General features: G+C 55.6%; 1 protein-coding gene across 2 annotated transcripts in view; it reads left to right on the top strand.

Annotated features, from left to right (window-relative positions):
• The window catches only part of RAB11FIP3 (RAB11 family interacting protein 3), a 79,643-nt gene extending 64,504 nt beyond the window's left edge, over nt 1-15,139 (top strand). For both annotated transcript variants that reach the window (XM_041406626.1, XM_041406635.1), the window contains 9 exons: nt 396-431; nt 3,109-3,202; nt 4,668-4,771; nt 6,832-6,972; nt 7,773-7,854; nt 10,430-10,567; nt 11,475-11,630; nt 12,022-12,162; nt 12,880-15,139. In XM_041406626.1, the coding sequence (XP_041262560.1) occupies nt 396-431; nt 3,109-3,202; nt 4,668-4,771; nt 6,832-6,972; nt 7,773-7,854; nt 10,430-10,567; nt 11,475-11,630; nt 12,022-12,162; nt 12,880-12,993 (1,006 nt within the window). In that variant the 3' untranslated portion in view covers nt 12,994-15,139. The remainder of the gene's footprint in view (nt 1-395; nt 432-3,108; nt 3,203-4,667; nt 4,772-6,831; nt 6,973-7,772; nt 7,855-10,429; nt 10,568-11,474; nt 11,631-12,021; nt 12,163-12,879) is intronic.
• Nucleotides 15,140-19,015: the final 3,876 nt, after the last annotated feature.

Here is a 19,015-nt window from a genome sequence, read left to right as displayed (position 1 = left end):
CCCCAGTCCAGGGGAGCTCTGGGGGTGGCAGGGGAGGCCTGGGGTGCAGGACATGTGGCTGTGTGCCATCAGCACGGGGCTGGAGCCCCCCCCAGCCTCCCTGCTATTCTTAGCTCTTTCCTTGGGGATCAGTTTTCAGGCAGGGATCAGCAGGAGAGCAGAGCGTGGCAGGGGGCAGCGAGCTCTTCTCCAGCTTTATTCCATGTGCTTTGTTATTCCTTGTTGTTCAACACGGGAGTGGCCCCTCTCCTGCCCTTTCCAGGGGTTTGGGGGTGCATGCCAAGGGCTCCCTGCCAGAGCAGAGGATGTGCCCCGGAGTCCATGCAGTTTCCTGTTTCCCTGGCTCTCCACTGTCAGCTTTTCTAACTCTTTCCTGTTTTTTCTTCATTTTGCAGCCCCAATAAAAGACTTTCCAGCAAGAAGGTGGCAAGGTAAGCTCATACTCCTGTTGCTGTTTGCTTGATCTGTGTGAGCTGCCAGCTCCATGGGAGGAAAACTCAAAATAGGCTTGGAGAGTTGTATTTCTGTATATATTCCATAGTGCCGGGGAAAAGTGGGTTTAATTCTGGGATCTTTTTTCTGGAATGGGGGTTTCTCACTTGTGGCCACAGCTGGAGGCTGCTGGCAACCTGATTCCTTCCAGGAAAAAATAAGGGGGCTTTTCCTCATGCTCTGTCCTGCCCGTGCCATAGCACGGGGCACATGGAGGAGGGAAGGAGGCTCCAGAAGGACATATCCCTCTGGGGATCACCATGTCTGTAAATTTCTGCAAGACCAGACCAGTCAGTACCCCCACCTGGAGGGATTCTCCAGCACCACAAAAATTCCAGCTGCCTCAGCTCTTGGTCCTGTTTTACTTCAGTCCATGTCACCCTCAGCATGTGGCTTTGTGGGAGCAGCTCCCCCTGCTCAGTCAGGGGCTCTGGGGCACCCGGGTGGGCTGCAGGTAACTCTGGTTGAATGGTTTGACCCTGGTTTAGCCTGGTTTATGCCCAGGTTTAGTGCTGTCTTCTGTCCTGCTTCTGTCCTGCACGACCACCTCGTGTGATGTCAGTCACCTTTGCCATGTGGGCATTGTGACCCCTGACTGCACAGGGATATTGGATATATTAGATATATTTGGGCAGTTTGCTGTGGATCTCTGGAGCAGAGGATCTTTCCCTCCCCTCTCAGTGTCACCTGGTGCTCACCTTTCCTCCTCTCCCAGCTCTCCCATCCTCTCTGGCTCATCCCATCTCCTGTGCCGTCATGATTTTAAGAATAAACTGACTCTTACCTCGCTGTTCTGCCTCTGCCACGCTCAGGAGGGAGATTTCCCTCTGCAATTGTTGGATTTCTCCTTGCTGGTTTCCCAGCAGGACAGGGACACTGTGGAGGAACAGGCAGCTCAGTTTGGAAATGTTCCTGTTCCTGATACTCACTCTGCTCCCTGTGCTGACCCAAGCAGCCTCCCTGCACCTCTTCCTCCCGCTGTGCTCTCACACCTTTCCCTTCTCCATTTTTCCTGCGCTCAGCAATCTCGCCTGGCACGGTTCCCCTCCTGGAAAGGAAGCAGATCCTTGATATTACATTTCCTACTTCCACTCATCTTACTTTCTAGAGCTTTGTTAAAAACACTGGCAGGAAGGAGGGCTGAGGGGAGCAGCCTGTCCCCAGGTTTCCTGTTTTAGGACTCGTTTTTGTCCCGTGCCTGGCACAGATAATTTTGGGAGGATTTGAGTTAAACTTCTGGGAACAGAGATACCTTGTCTTATGGGGGACTGAGTCCTCCTGGCCCTTTGCTTTTCTGAGGCAGGGATCTGTGAGCTTGTGTAAATATTAGTTAATTCAAGAGCAGTCAGGTTTGGTTTGTGATAAGGAGGCAGATAACAGGGTTTTGCCGAGCCAGATCCTTAAGCTCAGCCCAAAGCAAATCCTTTGTTGCAGATACTGTAATTAGTGAATAATCCCAAAACATTTGCTTTTAGAAAATTGATTTTATTTTGGTAAGGGCTCTTTCCTCATTTTTCTTATCTGGGTTCTGCTTGTGCCAAGAAATCTCAGCTGCTTAAGCCGTGTTGTGCTTGGCACAATTTAAATGACAAATGTGCCTGAGACTTTAAAATCTAAATATAAACTGAGGGTGAGGATGCAAAATCAGGCTGTGGTCTCTTGGTAAATGCCAGTTGTGCTTAATGAGTCCTGGCATGAACACACTGTGTAGTGGGAGGAATTCGAGAGCCAATGGTACAAATTCTTGGGAAAAACAGAGGTTTAAAGAGACCTCTGTGGTTTTGTCACCCATTTCCTGCTCAAAGCAGGAGAGCAGAGTGTTCTCCTTCTGTCTGGGGTGCCAGGGCTGGAACGCACCCCCTCTCCAGGGCAGGTCCACAGCCATGTCGAGGGAGCAGCTCCTCTCCAGGGTGTCCTTTAGCTGCTCACAAAGCTGGGGACACCGAGCAGCTCCTCTCCAGGGTGTCCTTTAGCTGGTCACAAAGCTGGGGACACCAAGCAGCCCTTCCCCAGGGTGTCCTTTAGCTGGTCACAAAGCTGGGGACACCGAGCAGCTCCTCTCCAGGGTGTCCTTTAGCTGGTCACAAAGCCGGGGACACCGAGCAGCTCCTCTCCAGGGTGTCCTTTAGCTGCTCACAAAGCTGGGGACACCACTGTTGAGGCCTCGTTAATGATTAGCTCACCCGGGCTGGGGGGTCACAGCAGCCTCAGGGGGGTTTGCCCCTCTCCCTCCCCTTACACCCCACTTCTTCCCAGCCTTATCAGCACTGGGAGTACTCTGGCCTTTGCTGGGTAATCCACGGCCTTGGGACTGGGCTACAGAAAGAAAGTGGGAAGAGGGAGCTCTTATCTCTTCCCATTCCAAAGAGCAAGAGCAATGATCCCGGTGTGAAGTCCCGGGAGCATGTCCACGTTGGAGCGCTGGATTTCCCGGGGAAGCTCCGCGGTGAGGGGACATCCAGCACTTGAGGAGCAGTGCTGCCAGATCCCTGGAGAGGCTGAGGAGGGCGGGAGGTGGCGGGCGGGCCAGCCGCTGTCCCCTGCTGTCAGCATGGTGCCGCTGCTGGGGCTGATGCCGGTGCTGCTGTGGGTCGGGGTGGTTTGTCTCTGTTTCAGGCAGCTGCACCAGACGAGCTCGCTGGCCGTGGGGGTGATGGAGGAATCCTACCGGGAGAGCCTGGAGTGCACCGACGAGGACATCACCGACAAGGTGGGGCCTCCTTCCCTCCTGCCCTCGGCCCGGGCCGTCAGCATCCAGCCGGTGTTGTGCTGGTGCCCTGAGCTTTTCTGAGATGTTGAGAGGAAGGGCTTCTAGGGTAAGGTCTGTGTTACCCTGCAGGGTTCAGTGCCTTGCAGTGCTCCAGTGTTCCCAGGCAGGATCAGGCTGAAGCTCGTCCCTGTGCAGATGGGACATAGGGAGCCCTCCCCGTGGAGGGGATGGAGGAGCAGAGGAGCACTCCAGGTGCTGTGCAGGGTCAGGAGGTGACACTGGAGCTTCTCCAGGGGCAGTGGCTTCCCCCAGAGTGCTGGGAGGGGGAATGGACTGTTCACAGGCAGCATTTTCACTTCTCCTTCACACAAGAAGATGTTCTCAGGTTCTGCTTTTCTGAGGCAACCCACCCAATGTGAAACAGGGACTTCCTCTCCCTGCTCGTACTGTTAGGGTAGAGTTGATTTTGTGCTTGTGCTGATAGGTTTTCCTGGGGTATTACAAGAAAAGAGTTGTAGGATAAGATGGGAGCACAGGAAACATTGTTTGAGTATTCCTAGTTAAAAAAAAAAAAAACAGGGAAAAGAAGGTATGGGAAAAAAGCTAAGAATTTGTAGATGTCTACTGAAGTCCTGAAACTCCTTGGAAACTCCTGAAACTCAGGAAGTCCTGAAATTTCCTTGGAAATGGCTTTTTATCTCTGGAATATGAATGTCCTGAGGAGCTGTGTGTGAAAGAGAAATGTCTATGTGTGGCTGCACTTGGAAATAATTATAATGCAGAGAAGACCTTTAAAATATAAATAACAATCAACATTTTTCCAAGGGGAAGGTGAATAAAATAGCTGGGAAACCAACTTTGACTTGGGAAACCTTTGATGGAAAAGGCACTGCTGGGAAAGGTCTTGTGTGTCTGCATGGCCTCTTTAATACTCCCATGTCTCCTGCCCTTCTCCCAGAGCCAGGGTTTGGCTTTTCTAGACATGCTCCTCATTTCTTTTCCCCCAGGATTGTTTTATATGGAATTTGAATGAATTAAATGCAAATACAGCTGGAGTAAACCCTGTACAAGTACAGGGAGAAAATCCTCACCTTTGCTCCTTCCCCACCAGCTGGCATTGATCCCTGTAAATTCAAGATTTCCGTCCTGTTCCAAGCAGTGGGGAGTTATCCAGCCTCAGGGCTGCACACGGAGCTCTGGAGATCCACCAGGATCTTTCCCTCTAGACTCCTTTTAGGATGCCATCAGGAAGGGGTTGAAGGAAGGAAAGAGTGAAGTGTTTGACCCCAGACTGGTTCACGAGAACCATCAGAGCCTGGGCAACTGGGTGGAGAAGGATGTTTTAAAGGGGTGCTTTAAATGAAGTCATGACTGCCCAATTGCAGTGGGAATCTTGTTTGGGGATGCTGTGGGGGCTGTCTGGGTGTGGGGCTGCCCAGAGGCTGATCCCTGTCCCTGCTGGCAGGTGGTGTTCCTGGAGAAGCGGGTGACGGAGCTGGAGAAGGACACGGCTGCCAACGGGGAGCAGCACAGCCGCCTCCGGCAGGAGAACCTGCAGCTGGTGCACAGGTGAGAGCCTCACCTGGGGGCCTTTCCCCCTCCTCGTGCTCCAGCTCCCTTCCCAAATCCAAACCATAGCCCTCAGCAGGGATGTTGTCTCCATCCCAGCTGCCAACAGGACACAGTGACATGGAGATTTTCTATTTTATGGGCTTAAGTTCTCTGGAGCTCCAGGACTTGGCTTTTGGTGATTTTTACATATGGATTTTAATTGCTTGAGCTATGTCAGGGAGGGTCAGGCTGGAGCTCAGGGAGAGGGGGTGCTGGGCACTACCCAGGCTCCCCAGGGAAAGGGCACAGCCAGAGGCTGCCAGAGCTCCAGGAGTGTTTGGACAATGATCTCAGGGATGCCCAGGGGGGGATTGTTGGGGTGGCTGTGCAGGACTGGGAGCTGGAATCCATGGTCCTTGTGGCTCCCTTCCCACTCAGGATGGGTTTTTGTTGTTGTTTGTGCTTCCCTGCTCCATGTGTCCCTCCCAGAAGGTCTCTGGAACTCTGGGTCTTGGCTTTTTAAAATTATACATATTTGTATTTATATTTATATTTATATTTACTATATTTTCCTGCCCCACATGCCCCTTCCAAATGATCTCTGGAACTCCAAGGCTTGCCTCGTGCTGCATCCAGGCCGGGGTGCAGCCCTTTGGATCCCACATGATGTAATCCCAGTGTGTGCTAATCTGCCAGGCTCCTCTCTCCCAGCATAGCTTTACCCTGGGCAGATAAACCCTGCACAGTTTATCTATAGAGCTGTAATTCTGTTAAGTAACAGTCGTGTCAGGGAGCTGAGCCACTCAAACAAAGGTTTCCCTAAGCCCTGATAAACTTGGGAGTGAGGGAAATGTTTTCACTTCAGCAGCTTGGCCCGGAAGTGTCAGCTGGCTCTGGGTGAGCTGGGTGCTGGGGAGGAGTGGGATCAGCTGGGAAAAGCCTTCTCCTGGGAATAGCTTTCTCCTGGGAAAACCCTTCTCCTAGGAAAAGCCTTCTCCTGGGAAAAGCCTTCTCATGGGTGAAGCCACTGCAGAATTTCCAGCTCCCAGCCCCATCCCTGCAGGTGCTCATGGCCAGGTTGGACAGAGCTTGGAGCAACCTGAGATAGTGGAGCCAGGCTGGGAGAGCTGGGGGTGCTCCCCTGGAGAGGAGAAGGCTCCAGGGACACCTCAGAGCCCCTTGCAGGGCCTAAAGGGGCTCCAGGAGAGCTGGAGAGGGACTGGGGACAAGGGATGGAGGGACAGGACACAGGGAATGGCTTCCCACTGCCAGAGGGCAGGGATGGATGGGATATTGGGAAGGAATTGTTCCCTGTGAGGGTGGGCAGGCCCTGGCACAGGGGGCCCAGAGCAGCTGTGGCTGCCCCTGGATCCCTGGCAGTGCCCAAGGCCAGGCTGGATGGGATGAGCTTTAAGGTCCCTCCCAACCCAAACCCTTCTGGATTCTGTGATCTGCAGTTCTGCTGACACACAGGGAAGGGTGACCTGCAGATCCCCTGATTTTTGTTGGGATCGCAAGAGAGTGAAAAGAAGAAGGATTGAGGCTGTTGCCTTTTCTCAGCAACAAGACCACTTCCTGCTGGAAACAGCTGAAGGAGGATTTCTTTGCCATGGCTACTGCAGGTGGAACCACAAACCCTGGGATTTTTTTTTGGATTAGATGCTCTTAAAGGTCTTTTCCATCCTCAGTGACTCTGAGATTCCCATTAAGAGATGTGTATGTGTGTGGCTGCACTTGGAAAAAAATTCTAATGCATAGAAGACATTTAAAAACAATTAAAATTAACTTCTTTCCCAGGCTGGGAATTGAATAACATGCTTGTGTTCCTTAAGGCATCTGACTTGGGAAGCCTGTGATGGAAGAGGTGCTGCTTCTCCTGCTGCATCTGCTGGGATGCAGGGAAGCTGTGTGAGATGGTGATTGGTGTGTTTTCCCTGGAAGCTTGTTCTGTTTTACCATCTCCTTCTCCCAGCTCACCTGAGGGGTGGGAAAGGGGCTGGGAAGAGAGTCTGGTCCCTGCCTGGGGATGGCAGCCTGCTCCTGAGGACAGCTCAATCCCCTCTTTGTCCTCTCTGCAGAGCAAACGCGCTCGAGGAGCAGCTGAAGGAGCAGGAGCTGAGGGCTGACCAGACCCTGCTGGAGGAGATCAAGAAGCAGAGGGAGCTGCTCAGCAAAATGGAGAGGGAGAAGAGCATTGAGATCGAGAACCTGCAGGCCAGGTAGGGCTGGGGGGGGCAGCTCTCCTGGAGCCACCCCAGAATCTGTGCCCAGGCAGCCCTGGGGGGACACAGGGAGGCAGGCAGGGAGTTTGATTGGTTCAAGGTGTGACTAAAATTACCACAAACCCGGGGTTTTGGTTATTTCCACCTTTGGCCCACAGACCTAATCTCGGATTCTTTATTTGAGCTGCTCTGATGCATTTTACGTTTAGCTCCCATCCTTTATCCATGTGCCTGCCCTGCAGCGTGGGGATGAAGAGGGATTTGTTAGTGCTTCTTCCCATAAATGACCCCTTTTAATGCCCAGATGCTTTCCACCTTGATGGAAACAGGCAAATACCTGGGAAAGAGGCAGAGTGTCCCAGCCAGGGTGCTTCGTGCTGCCTGGTGGATTCCAAAGGAAGAAGTGGGGTGGAAGAGGTGTCAATTATTTGACAAGGTTTTTCCAGCTTGCCCAGAGTGTTTTGCTGTTGTTCATCCCATGCAGTCTATGGAAGGTGAACAGTGGGGTTTTACCTGGGTATGCAAACCCAAAGCCCTCTCTGACCCCCAGTTCTGTTGTCTCTGCTGCTGAGGCTTGTCCAGGGACTGAAAAAACCCTTGGAACAAGGAATAGCACTGGAGCTGATGGATGTCAGCGTTGTGTAGATGCCTCTCTCTTTCCCCTGGCAGCAGAAATATCTCAGGGTTTCCTGGAACAGATTAATCCCTGCTGGCTTCCCTTTGGTTTAGTGTTCCTGGGGATGTTTTCTCCTCCACGTGGGATGCTGGGATGAGTCTCACACCCATTCCCTCTGCAGGCTGCAGCAGCTGGATGATGAGAACAGCGAGCTGAGGTCCTGTGTCCCCTGCCTGAGAGCCAACATCGAGAGGCTTGAGGAGGTGAGGCCAGAGCGTGCCTGGTTTTGGGATGAAATTCTGGCTTTGGGATGAATTTTCATGAACATGAAATCCATTTAATGTTACAAACCAGTTGCTTCCATTCTCCAGTCGCTGCACACCCCACTTTGGACAGCACTATCCCACACAATTATCCTTGCAGTTTCCCACTGTTCAGCCTGGAAGCTTGGAATAAACCCCTGATAAATCTCTGTGGCAGTGCCTGCTCAGGAGGGGATTCGTGCCCTCTTGTGGAAGTTTGTCCCCATCCCTGTCCCCATCCCTGTGACCAGTTCAGTGCAGGGGGGCAGGCATGCTCCATCTCCATGTCCTGGGATTTGTGAGTTGAGTTTTCAAAGATCCATGTCACCTCCCAGCCCCTCTCACTGTCACCCTGCTCAGGATCCAAGGCCCTGCAGGGCTGGGGCTTCCCGAGGCTCCTTGGGGTGGGCAGGAGCCTCACCTTCAGGGATAGTGTGGGTCACAGGTGGGACACCTGGAACAGGGGCTGCATTTTGTGTCTGCCAGGCTTGGGGCAGAATTAAGGTTAAAATTGAACTGAAATCAAACCTCCTCTCCCAGCTGAAGGGATTTTACCCATGTTTCATCCCACGGGAGAGCTCTGCAGCTCCATCCCTCCTGATGTGGTCTTCATCTGCCAGGACCTTGTGAGCACAGCTGAGGCTGGGGGCAGAAAAACCCCAGTGGCTGTGAGGATGAATTCCCTGCCATGGTGTGTTTCAGCCATGGGAAGTTGGGTGTGATCCATGCAGAGCCGTTCTCCTTTCCTCCACGGTGAATGGGTGAAGGAGGAGCAGGAGCTGCACTCACTGCCCTCCCTGCCCACGAGAAGCCTGGCTGATGAGCTGCTCTCCTGTCCAGTGCCCAAAAATCAGGATTTTGTTGTCAGTGTTGCCTTTCCTGCTGGCCTGGTGCCTTTGTTGCTGCTCCATGGAGCAGGACACCCCCAAGCTGTGGAGTCTTTGCTTATTTTCTGCCAGGGTCAGGATTAAATCACAAGAAGGTATTTCTTATTTGGACTCAGATGTTTATTAGTTTTTATCTCTGTTACAGTCTCACAAACCTGAGTTCTACAGCACTCCATCTCTTTCTCTACAAGGCCTTTTAAGGTTGAACTGTCCAATTAAGAAATGACACCTAAATTATTTTTTCTTTTAACCCAATAACCAACCACCTGTGGACCAAAATGCAGACTTTTTATCCAATTACATAAAACCAAACCCATGGAGAAGAAGGTGAAGAAAAAGGACCAACCTCTGCCCTAAAACCTCCATCTTGCCTTATATATATTACTATAGTCTAAAACCTTAAACTCTGAGTTTCCCACCCTGTGATATCACACACTTCTATCAAACTCCACACCCACAATCCCAGGTCTGTCATTCCATTTTGGAAGTCTTCTCCACGGCCTCGGGTCAAGTGCAGTGTTCTCTTGGGGGTCAGTGCCTGGCAGCACAGAAAGTCTGAAATTCTCAGCAGCCAGGGTTCCAGCACAGAGCCAGCACCTGGAGCTCCCCCATGGAGCTGCTCCTCAGCCCTGTGTGCCACAGGCCACCCATCAGCAGCACTGCAGGGGCTCCTGTGGCATTGGTGGAGTTCTGAAAGCCAAAACCTTTCCCATGGGACTGGAAGCTTTGAGCCCGGGGAGATTTGGAAGGGCAACAATGGTAAAACTTGTGGGTTGAGGGAAAAGACAGTTTATTAAGTAAAGCAAAAGCTGCCCACAGAAGCAAAGCAAAACAAGGAGTTAATCACTGCTTCCCAAGGCAGACAAGTGTTCAGGCATCTCCTGGAAAGCAGGGCTCCATCATCAAGCAGGGAGCCTAACTGTGACTTGGGAAAACAAATGCCATCCCTCCAAACACCCCCTTTTTCTCATTCTTCCCCCACCTTATATTGAGGAACATGTTGTCATATAGTATTAAATACCCATTTTGAGTTTTGGGATCAGCTGTCCCAGCTGTGTCCCCTCCCATCTCCTTGTGCACCTCCAGAATCCTTGATGGTGGGGTGGAGTGAGAAGCAGAAAAAGCTGATCACAGGCAGAAGGTGCTGCTCTAGGGGCTGTTGGCATCTTCACCTGCATCCCAAACATTCTGCCAAGGCTTTGGGGAGGAGAAGGGAACAGAGCTGGGCTGTGTGTTTTACATCCTGGCTTCAACTGGTCTATTCCTTCTTGGACCAGCCCTCAATTCAAACCTTTCATGTCTGAAACCAAGAGGGAGGTAAAGATCTCAGATTCAGGACTTTTCTGAAATCCAGACATAAGGAGCTTTATGACTTAATGTCTCTCCTTGGCCTGGAGCCCCGTGCTGGCCCCAGCCCATCCCACACCAGCAGTGTGCTTCCCAGAAAACAGCACAAGGGTGGATATTCATGTGGATTCACTCTGGAGCCATCCCTGGCTGCCTCCCTCAGTGCTGCCAAGCCCCAGGCTCTGAGCAGATGAGATCCCAGCAGGCAGAGCCTCCTGCTGCCTCAGGAGAGGAGCATTCCCTGCGGAGCCAGCGCCCAGCCGGGCCCCAGGGCCTCTCACTGGGCTCTCGTGTCCTTGCAGGAGAAGCAGAAGCTGCTGGATGAGATTGAGGACCTCACTGTGCAGCTCACAGAGGAGCAGGAGAAAAAGAGGAAGATGGGAGACAAGCTGAGTCAGGAGAGGCACCAGTTCCAGAAGGAGAAGGAGTCAACGCAGGAGGTGAGTGGAGTCCGGGCCTCCACAGCCCTGTCCCCAAAGTGTGGGAATCTGGCCTTGCAGCCTCTCCAGAAATGGGTGCCTGGAGCAGTGAGTGCTGCCTGGGCAGAGGAGAGGGGTTCAGCAGCAGCACCTCAGTCACTTGTGCTGCTCTGGAATTCATCCAGCATTGTCCTTGCAAGGGGCTGTGCCACCCTGGCCCCTTCCCTTCCTGCCTGGAAGGAGCAGTGGCAGAGGCACATGGAGCCAGCAGGAGCAGAGGGGGTGGGAGCTGAGTGCTTGGGGGCTGGAACACACCCTCCCAGTGCTCCCATCATCTGTGCCTGGTGATTCAGCTGGAGGCCCAGGCAGGGCTGGCTGTGGTGGCAGGAAAGGAGTTCGGGCCCAAAGTTGTCACCGTGGTGTCACTGAGGGCTCTGGGGTGAGAGGGGACCCAACCCTGCAGCAGAGGGAGCTGGCTGGGGAGGGACCCACATTGCTGGGGGGTCTTTGCTGCTGCAGACCCAAACCCAGCATCTTTGGCCCTGCAACAAGGTCCTTGCAGGGCTGTGCTCATTTGTTTCAGTAGCTCCCCATCTCCTGCTTGCTGGAGGTGTGAGGGAGGAAGAGGAAACCAAGCTCTGCCCAGAAAGCAATTCAGTCATGGAATGGTTTGGGTTGGGAGGGACCTCAAAACTCATCTTGTTCCACCCCCTGCCATGGTCAGGGACAGCTTCAAGTGTCCCAGGTTGCTCCAAGCTCCATCCAGCCTGGCCTTGGACACTGCCAGGGATCCAGGGGCAATGACTGCTGTGGCCAGCAATCCTGCTGCAGCAATCCACAGAGCTGCTCCCACAGCAGCACATCCAGAGGGTGCTGCTGGATCTCCCAGGCCTGTGGCACTCAGCTGTCCCCTTGCCTTGCTCTGCAGCTCATCGAGGACCTCAGGAAGCAGCTGGAGCACCTGCAGCTCTTCAAGCTGGAGGCAGAGCAGCGCAGGGGCCGGAGCAGCAGCATGGGGCTGCAGGAATACAACAGCAGGACACGGGAGACAGAGCTGGAGCAGGAGATCAAGCAGCTCAAGCAGGTAAGGAGGGCTGGGCTGGCAGGGAGATGGTTCCCTGATGCCAAGGGAGGACCAGCAGGGTCCAGGGGCTTTCTCCCAAGGGATGGAGTGGATCCAGGAGCCCAGTGCTGTCTTGCTTTCCTGTCCTGGGAGAGGGAGGTTGGTGCTTTCTCAGGGACAGCAGGAGCTCTTCTCTCTGCTGTGTTCCCTGGATCTTCCCAGTGTGTCTCATGCTTCCAGAGGTTCTCCAGGCTCTGCTGAGGTGGAGGCAGCAGCCCATGTGCTGTTCCCAGCCCTATGTGAGCTGTGTTAGGGTGAAAGCTCCTATCTGCCTTTGCTGGTCTGGATGAGCTCTGAGCACCAGGTGCTCCAGCAGCGTGTGATTTGTGGTTTATCCTGTGGATGTGAACAGGATAACAGGAACCTGAAGGAGCAGAACGATGAGCTGAATGGGCAGATCATCAACCTGAGCATCCAGGGAGCCAAGAACCTGTTCTCAGCCTCCTTCTCAGAGTCCCTGGCAGCGGAGATCAGCTCTGTCTCCAGAGATGAGGTACGTGCCATGAGGAGCTCACACTGCACCCTCCTGAGTGCCCCCACTTGGCATGGCCTTGGAGGGGTTGATGTGCCCTGTCTGTGGCCCAGCCCATGCCCAAAGTTCCCCTGAAAGCTGGCAAGAACAGAAAAATCCCCACACAATTATCTGTAGAGCTCTCAGGACTACCCTGCCAGCCAGCCCTCCCTCCTGGGAGCAGGGAAGCTGCTCCCTGCGCATTTGCTGATTCTGGCAGCTCTGCTTTTCTGGAACAGCCCTCCCCTTCCAGGACAGAGCAGCCACCATGGGCTGTGTCCATCAGTCTGGAGCTGTCTTTAAACCCCTGGGAGCCAGGATATTCCCCCTGGAAATCCCAGCTCCTCCAGGACATGTTCTCCCTAAACACCAACCAGAGGTGGCTGAGCCTGCACAAGCACTGGAATTAAATCTTTTAACACCTCAAGAAGTGGGGAAACACACCTGGATATTTTGGGAATCCAATGGAGATGTGATGCTCCATGCTCTCTCCAGGGCCCCATCAGGCTGAGAGCTCAAGGAAGGACAGGAGTGAGCAGAACCAGTTTTTCCCTGGCCTTTTAAACAGGATTGGGAATGTCCCAGTCCAGAGTGAAGAGCCAGGGAGTCAGCCATGGATGCACAGAGCCACGGGATGCCCTGAGCAGTGTCAGGCAGTGACCTCTCCCTCCCTCTCCCTCCCTCTCCCCTCTGCTGCAGCTCATGGAAGCAATCCAGAAGCAAGAGGAGATCAACTTCCGCCTGCAGGATTACATCGACAGGATCATCGTGGCCATCATGGAGACCAACCCCTCCATCCTGGAAGTCAAGTAATACAGCCGGGAGGATTTGGTGCTCTGAGAGGATGAAGAGGGACTCCAAACGTCTTTGCACTTGATGAAGGCACAAGGAAGCCTCAGGTCGGGGAGTGACTGAGCCACGGACCAGGGAAAAGGAAAACCAGCAGCCAGGCTTTGTTGTCTGACTCCGTTGTTTTGAAGCCCTCCTGGCTGTGGAGGGGTGAAAGGGAACCTGGAGAAGGAGCTCAGGAAAGGGACACTGCAGGAAGTGCCTGTGGCGCTGGGGACTGTCCCGACAGGCACCGCCCCTCCGAGGGACGCTGCGAACGGGAGAGCGGGATGGAGATGGAAGCGACAGCGCTGACTTTGCCCTGCCCGGCCCGAGCATCTGCCGTGCCAAAGTGTCCCTGACACACTCACCGGGCAGAGCTGGGAACCAGGGAAGCGCCTCCCGGACTCGCACAGCGTTGGGGTTTGGTTTTGGTTTGGGGTTTTGGGTTTTTTTTTTTTTTTAATTAACTTAATGCAAATGGCCTCATCCAGCTGGCTCAGCCCATCCTTGCCCCGTGCTCCTGCTGGGGCCGGCTGCGTGCAGAGCCCTCAGTGGCTGCGGGGGCAGCCCGGGGCTCTTGGGGACAGGGCGTGAGCACACTCGGTCACCTGCCTCCTTATTTATTTTTGCTGTCTGTGGCTCAGTACTGTCGGCACGTCTCGGCATCCCGGCTCCACTCTCTCCTCCTCCCTCCTCCTCCTGCCGGGCTCTGCCGCTGAGGCGGCTCCGGGAGGAGCTGTCACTCGTCCCCGCTGGGGACAGACTCGTGGGCCGAGGCTGCAGCTCCTCACCCCGCGCTGGAGGCCGGTCCTGGCCGCCTCTCCTCGTCCTGGGTGGGACACGCAGCACTTTGGAGCTGCAGCGGAGAGGCCCGAGGTCCCCGGCTCAGCTCCCGAAGCCTGGGGACGGTGGCCTGTGCCATTCCCAGCCGGAGCAGGGCTCTACTGGTGATAGCTGCGGCCCTGGAGGGAGGGCCTGCTCCGGCTGCCTTTTGCCCCGCTCCCCGGGCGGGCCAGGGGCTGGAGGAGCCGCGCTCGTTCCTCACCCCTGGCACCGGCCGGGCTGGAATCTCTGTGCCGATGGGGAGGGGAGCTGGAGAACACCAGCGGCTCCCTGGGAAACAAAAGCCATGTTTACATCAGACAGCTCTGGGCTTGCTGGCACAAGCGGCCGTGGCACAGCGTGACCCCGGGAGTGGCCGCTGTCCCCCCCTGCTCCTCTGGGCTCCCGGGAGGAGCCAGCCAGCGGAATCCCAGGGATCGGCTTCGACCCGCGGTTCCTCTTCCTGCTCGTCAGGTTTTGGGAATGCCAGGACGGCCTGGAAGCAGAAGCCACAGCAATCCCCGGGGTGCCTGCTCCCCCCAAGCCCCCTCAGCCCTCGGGGTGGCCCTGTGCAGGGGGACGTGGCCGCTGTCACCGCCTCATCCCAGGGGACAGCTGCCAAGGCACGGGCACGGCACCTCTGGGGGCTGATCCCGCAGAGCCCGGCGGGGCAGCGGGGCCGGGGTGAGCCCCAAAGCCCGGGGCAGCTCCTGCACCCCAGCCCTCCCTCCCTGCCTCCCTGCCTGCCCCGAGGCCGCGGGAAGAAGCCACGTAATGTACATTTCCAGAGAAGCTTTGGGTGTAAATCAGTGTATACTTGGAGAGGGAAAATTTTTCTATCTTGTAGAGTAGGTATTTTTATAGAATGAAGGTTGATCCATTTTTTTAATACTTTAAAAGAAGAGAGAAATGTATCTGTGTATACACAAAAGCATATATATATATATATATATATATGTATAAATATATAAATATTGGAGATCTGCCTTTCTCGACCGGGGATCCCGGATCCCCAGGTCTCAAACAATCGTTTGTTTTTTCCTGTCGCTCTCACAGAGGTACTGTAACTGTAAATAAGCACCGGGAAAAAAAAGTTTTAAGCAAACAAAAAGCACTGACTTGCACATTCACCATGCTTTAAAGTCCCTATGGAGAGAGAAAAACAAAAACAAAAACTGTACATCCTGAAAATGTCCCTCTTTCCCGACCGGTATGTGAAGGAAGTCCCCCAAAAAAGAGGCAAAAACGGTATTGTCTTAACTGATGTATCAATTCTTGTCGGATTAAAAGCTGTTACTATTCCTGCCCAGAGACTTTTTTTCCACAGAGGTGGATTGGAGCATCCTGAGAATCCCAGTGCTGGATTGGAGCATCCCCAGTATCCAAGTGCTGGATCTCCAGTGGGGCTGGATTGAGTGGAAATGCTCCTGCACCAAGGAATAGCCCTGATTTTGGGAGGATGAGGATGAGGATGAGGATGAGGATGAGGATGAGGATGAGGGAGGCTGGAGCTGGCTGGGAAGCCCTGATTTTGAGAGGATGAGGATGAGGATGAAGATGAGGATGAGGGAGGCTGGACCCTGCTGATTCCAGAGGGATCAAGGTCAGAGGGAGCCAAATCTCCCCAGCCAGCCAAGCTGTGTGGGTGGGAATGGGGGAATTCCCCCTTCACCTTCCTGGAGGATCCAGGTGGGACCCTCGGAGCTGAACCTGCTGCCCAGGGACGGGGCAGGCTGGGACAGGGACTCGTGGGTCTGCTCCAGGCAGGAACACGGAGCTTTCCTTCCCTCCACTCCGGGAGACCCCCCTCGGAGCACTCGGCTGTTCTGAACTGCTCCAAAAATCCCTTAAACGCCCTCACCTCCCTGCTAAGCTGCTCCCCACCCCTCTAAGCCTCCTCCACCCCTCCCCACCCCTTTTAAGCTGCCCCAAAGGGCCCGAACGTGCAAAATCCCCTCCCAGCTCCCGCCGTGCCTCCTGATGGCTCCAGACTGTTCCTCTGAACTGCTCCGGGCAGCCCTGGAGCTGCAGCACGGAGCTGGGAAAGGCTCTGACACACCCTGAGAGCTCTGAAACCCCCCAGATTGCTTCAGACTGCTCCTCACTGCTCAGGGCAGCACTGAGGCCCCAAAACATCCCAGAGCTCCTCCAAAACATCTCTGAGCTGCATAAAACATCCCAGAGCTGCCCAAAACCATCCCAGAGCTCCTCCAAAACATCCCTGCCATGCTCTAAAGTGTCTCTGGACTGCTCTAAAACCATCCCTGAGCTGCCCTAAACTGTCCCTGAGCTGTCCTAAGCATCCCTGAGCACCTCTGGAACATCCTGCAGTTGTCTTAAACCATCCCTGAGCTGCCCTAAAACATCTCTGAGCACCTCCAAAGCATCCCTGAGCATCTGTAAATCACCTCTGCAGCATTCCCAACTGCTCTACACCCTGCAAGCAGCTCTAGAGTGCACCAAAGGTTTCCCTAAACACCTCTAAAACCTCCTTTTAAAAATTCCTCTGAAATCTCAACCTCCAATATCTTGAAGCTGCTCTAGAAATGGGGTAGGTAAATAGCTCTGGGGGCTTTTCTGTGCTGCTGGGTTGCCTCAAGGAGCTATAAATTTCCTTTGAGCAGCTCAGGCTCTGGAAGGATGGAGCTGGCCATTACTGAACCACTTGGACTGCTCAAACAGCTCTTGTGCTCCTCCAACCAGCCCTGAAAGGCTCAAACTGCCACGAAGTAGCACTTGAAGCCCTGTAAACTTTTCTGAAACTCCTGGAAATAGCTCAAAATGGATCATAGAAAAGGTCTCCTGGCAGCTCTGAAGCTCTCAAAGCCTCCTCTGTGCAGCTGTGAAACTCCTCGAGTGCCCCAACAGCCTCCAAAAGGCCTTGAAACGCTCTGGACCTTCTTCATGTGCCTCTCAAAAGGGTTAACATTTTTAATAACATCTCTAAACTCAGTTTGCAACTACCCTAAACCCCCTCTGAATGACATCAGAGGGGCTCAAGCAACCCTAAAACAACTCCAAACTTCTCAAGAACTCAAGAAAAAAAAAATAATCAGGGCTGCTCCAAAGCACTCCAGCTCTTCTGCACCTCCTCTGAAAAGGGCTCTCTGAATAGCTTAAAACCTCTCCAGCCTTTTCAAAACTGCTTCATAAAAGTCCTAAAGCTCCGAAGCTCTGATCCTCAGAAGAGCTCCAGAGCTGGTCCCAGCCCAGCCCAGCTCTGGCCCTTCCACCCAGCTGGGGGGGCTGAGCACGGTGACAAACCTCCAGTCCAGGGGGCAGGTCTGGGCCACTCATGGCCAGAGGGACCTGGAGGGGCTGCAGGGGATCCAGGGATGGGAACAGAGCTGGGAAGGGGCTGGAGCACCAGGAGGGGCTGAGGGAGCTGGGAAAGGGGCTCAGCCTGGAGAAAAGGAGGCTCAGGGGGGACCTTGTGGCTCTGCACAACTCCTGACAGGAGAGGACAGCCAGAGGGGGTCGGGCTGTGCTCCAGGGAACAGGGACAAGAGAAGGGGAAATGGCCTCAAGTTGTGCCAGGGGAGGTTTAGGTTGGATACTGGGAAAATTCCTTCATGGAAAGGGTGGTGAGGCAGTGGCACAGCTGCCCAGGGCAGTCAGTGGTGGTGTCTCCATCCCTGGTGGGGTTTGAAGATGTGGATATGGCACTTGGGGACAGGGTTCAGCCTTAGCAGTGCTGAGGGACATTTGGACTTGATCTCAGAGGACTTTCCCAACCACAACAATCCTGTGGTTCTATGGGCCAGTGGCACTTCTGAATGTCCCCAAAGCCTGGCCACAACCGAGGCCACCACCATCATGTCCCACGTGCCCTGGTCCCTGTCCTGTGTCTCCACACAGGGCTGGGTCCAGCAGGGCTCCATGGCCGTGTCCCCATCCGGGGCAGGAATGTGCTCCAGCGCACACGAGGGGCTCTGCTGCAGGAGAAGGGGTTGCTCTGTGTGCAGAAGGCATTTCCAGCTCCTTCCCCTTCCCCATCTGCTGCCGACCCCGGCCCGGGGCAGGGATGGGGTTAACCCTTGGCAGCCGGGCTGGGGGAGGAGAGCCCCAGCCCTGGGCGAGGGGGGCAGCCCCAGTGCAGCCCTGACCCCGGGGCGCTGCCCGTGCCACCCCGTGAGACTCGCCGAGGGTAGAGCACCGGGATGGCCGCGGGGAGCGCAGTCCCCAGGGATGCTCCAGCCCCCGGCAGGGACACACCGGAGCGTGGTGACACCGCAGCAAAGACCCCACACCCAGCGGGAGACAGCGACAGCAGCCCTGCCTGTTCCAGACCATTTTCCTCCTCTTGCTCGAAACTGGGAATTCCTGGTGATGCAGAACTTGGGGAGGACAGGCCGCTAGGAACCCCCTGCCCTGGAGCCTGGCAGGGCACCCCAGCCTGCCCGAGACCCCCAGCCTGGCCGGGCTCCCTCCCCGCTTCTCCGGGACCTCCAGCCTGCCCGGTATCCTCCAGCCCGCCGGGGCCCCCCAGCCTTCCTGGCAGCCCTCCAGCCTGGCCAGGAACTCCCCCCGGCTCTCTCCGGGACCCCCAGGCTGCCCGGGACCCCCGGCCGGGGGCTGCAGCATCCCAGCGCCCCGGGACGGGGCGGGCGCGGCGGAGCTGCGGGGGCCGGCCCGGGGGAGGCGGGGGGGTCCCGGGCCGGGNCCCTTTCCCCTCCCCTCCCCCGACCGGTCCCCTCCTCCTTCCCCTCCCGCCGAGGGCAGCCGGCGCCGGCCCGTCCCGTCCCGGGGCTCGGTGGGCTCGGCCGCGCTGCCCCCTCCGCATGCGGGGGTCCCGGGTGGGCGGCAGCCCCGGCCCCCCCCGCCCCGCCATGGCCCGGCTCTCGGTCAAGGAGCACCTGGACGGGATCCTCTCCGACTTCGAAGGTGCGGCCCCCCCCGCGGGGACCCCCCCTCGGGGCTGGGAGGAACGGGGGTGCCGTGGGAGGAACGGGGGATGTCCCCGGGGGGGAACGCCGCTGTCCGGGCGTCTTGGGGGGCGGGGCTGCCCCCAAGGGCTGAGCATCGTGGGGGGCTGCCCTTCCCCCGCCCGGAGGCTGATTTTGGGGGCGATGCTGCTGGCTGGGCTTTTTGGGGGGCTTGGGTTGTCCCCAAGGGGGGAGCAGCGGGTCCGGGGGTTCGGCTGCTGCTGGGCTGGGGATCTTGGGGTGGGCTGAGCATGGGG

This window comes from Onychostruthus taczanowskii, unplaced genomic scaffold (assembly GCF_017590055.1).
Source record: "Onychostruthus taczanowskii isolate IOZ18803 unplaced genomic scaffold, ASM1759005v1 scaffold10, whole genome shotgun sequence".
In the NCBI taxonomy this organism is placed as follows: Eukaryota; Metazoa; Chordata; class Aves; order Passeriformes; family Passeridae; genus Onychostruthus; species Onychostruthus taczanowskii.
Note: the sequence above shows the minus strand (reverse complement) of the source record. Positions and strands in the feature narration are given on the sequence as shown.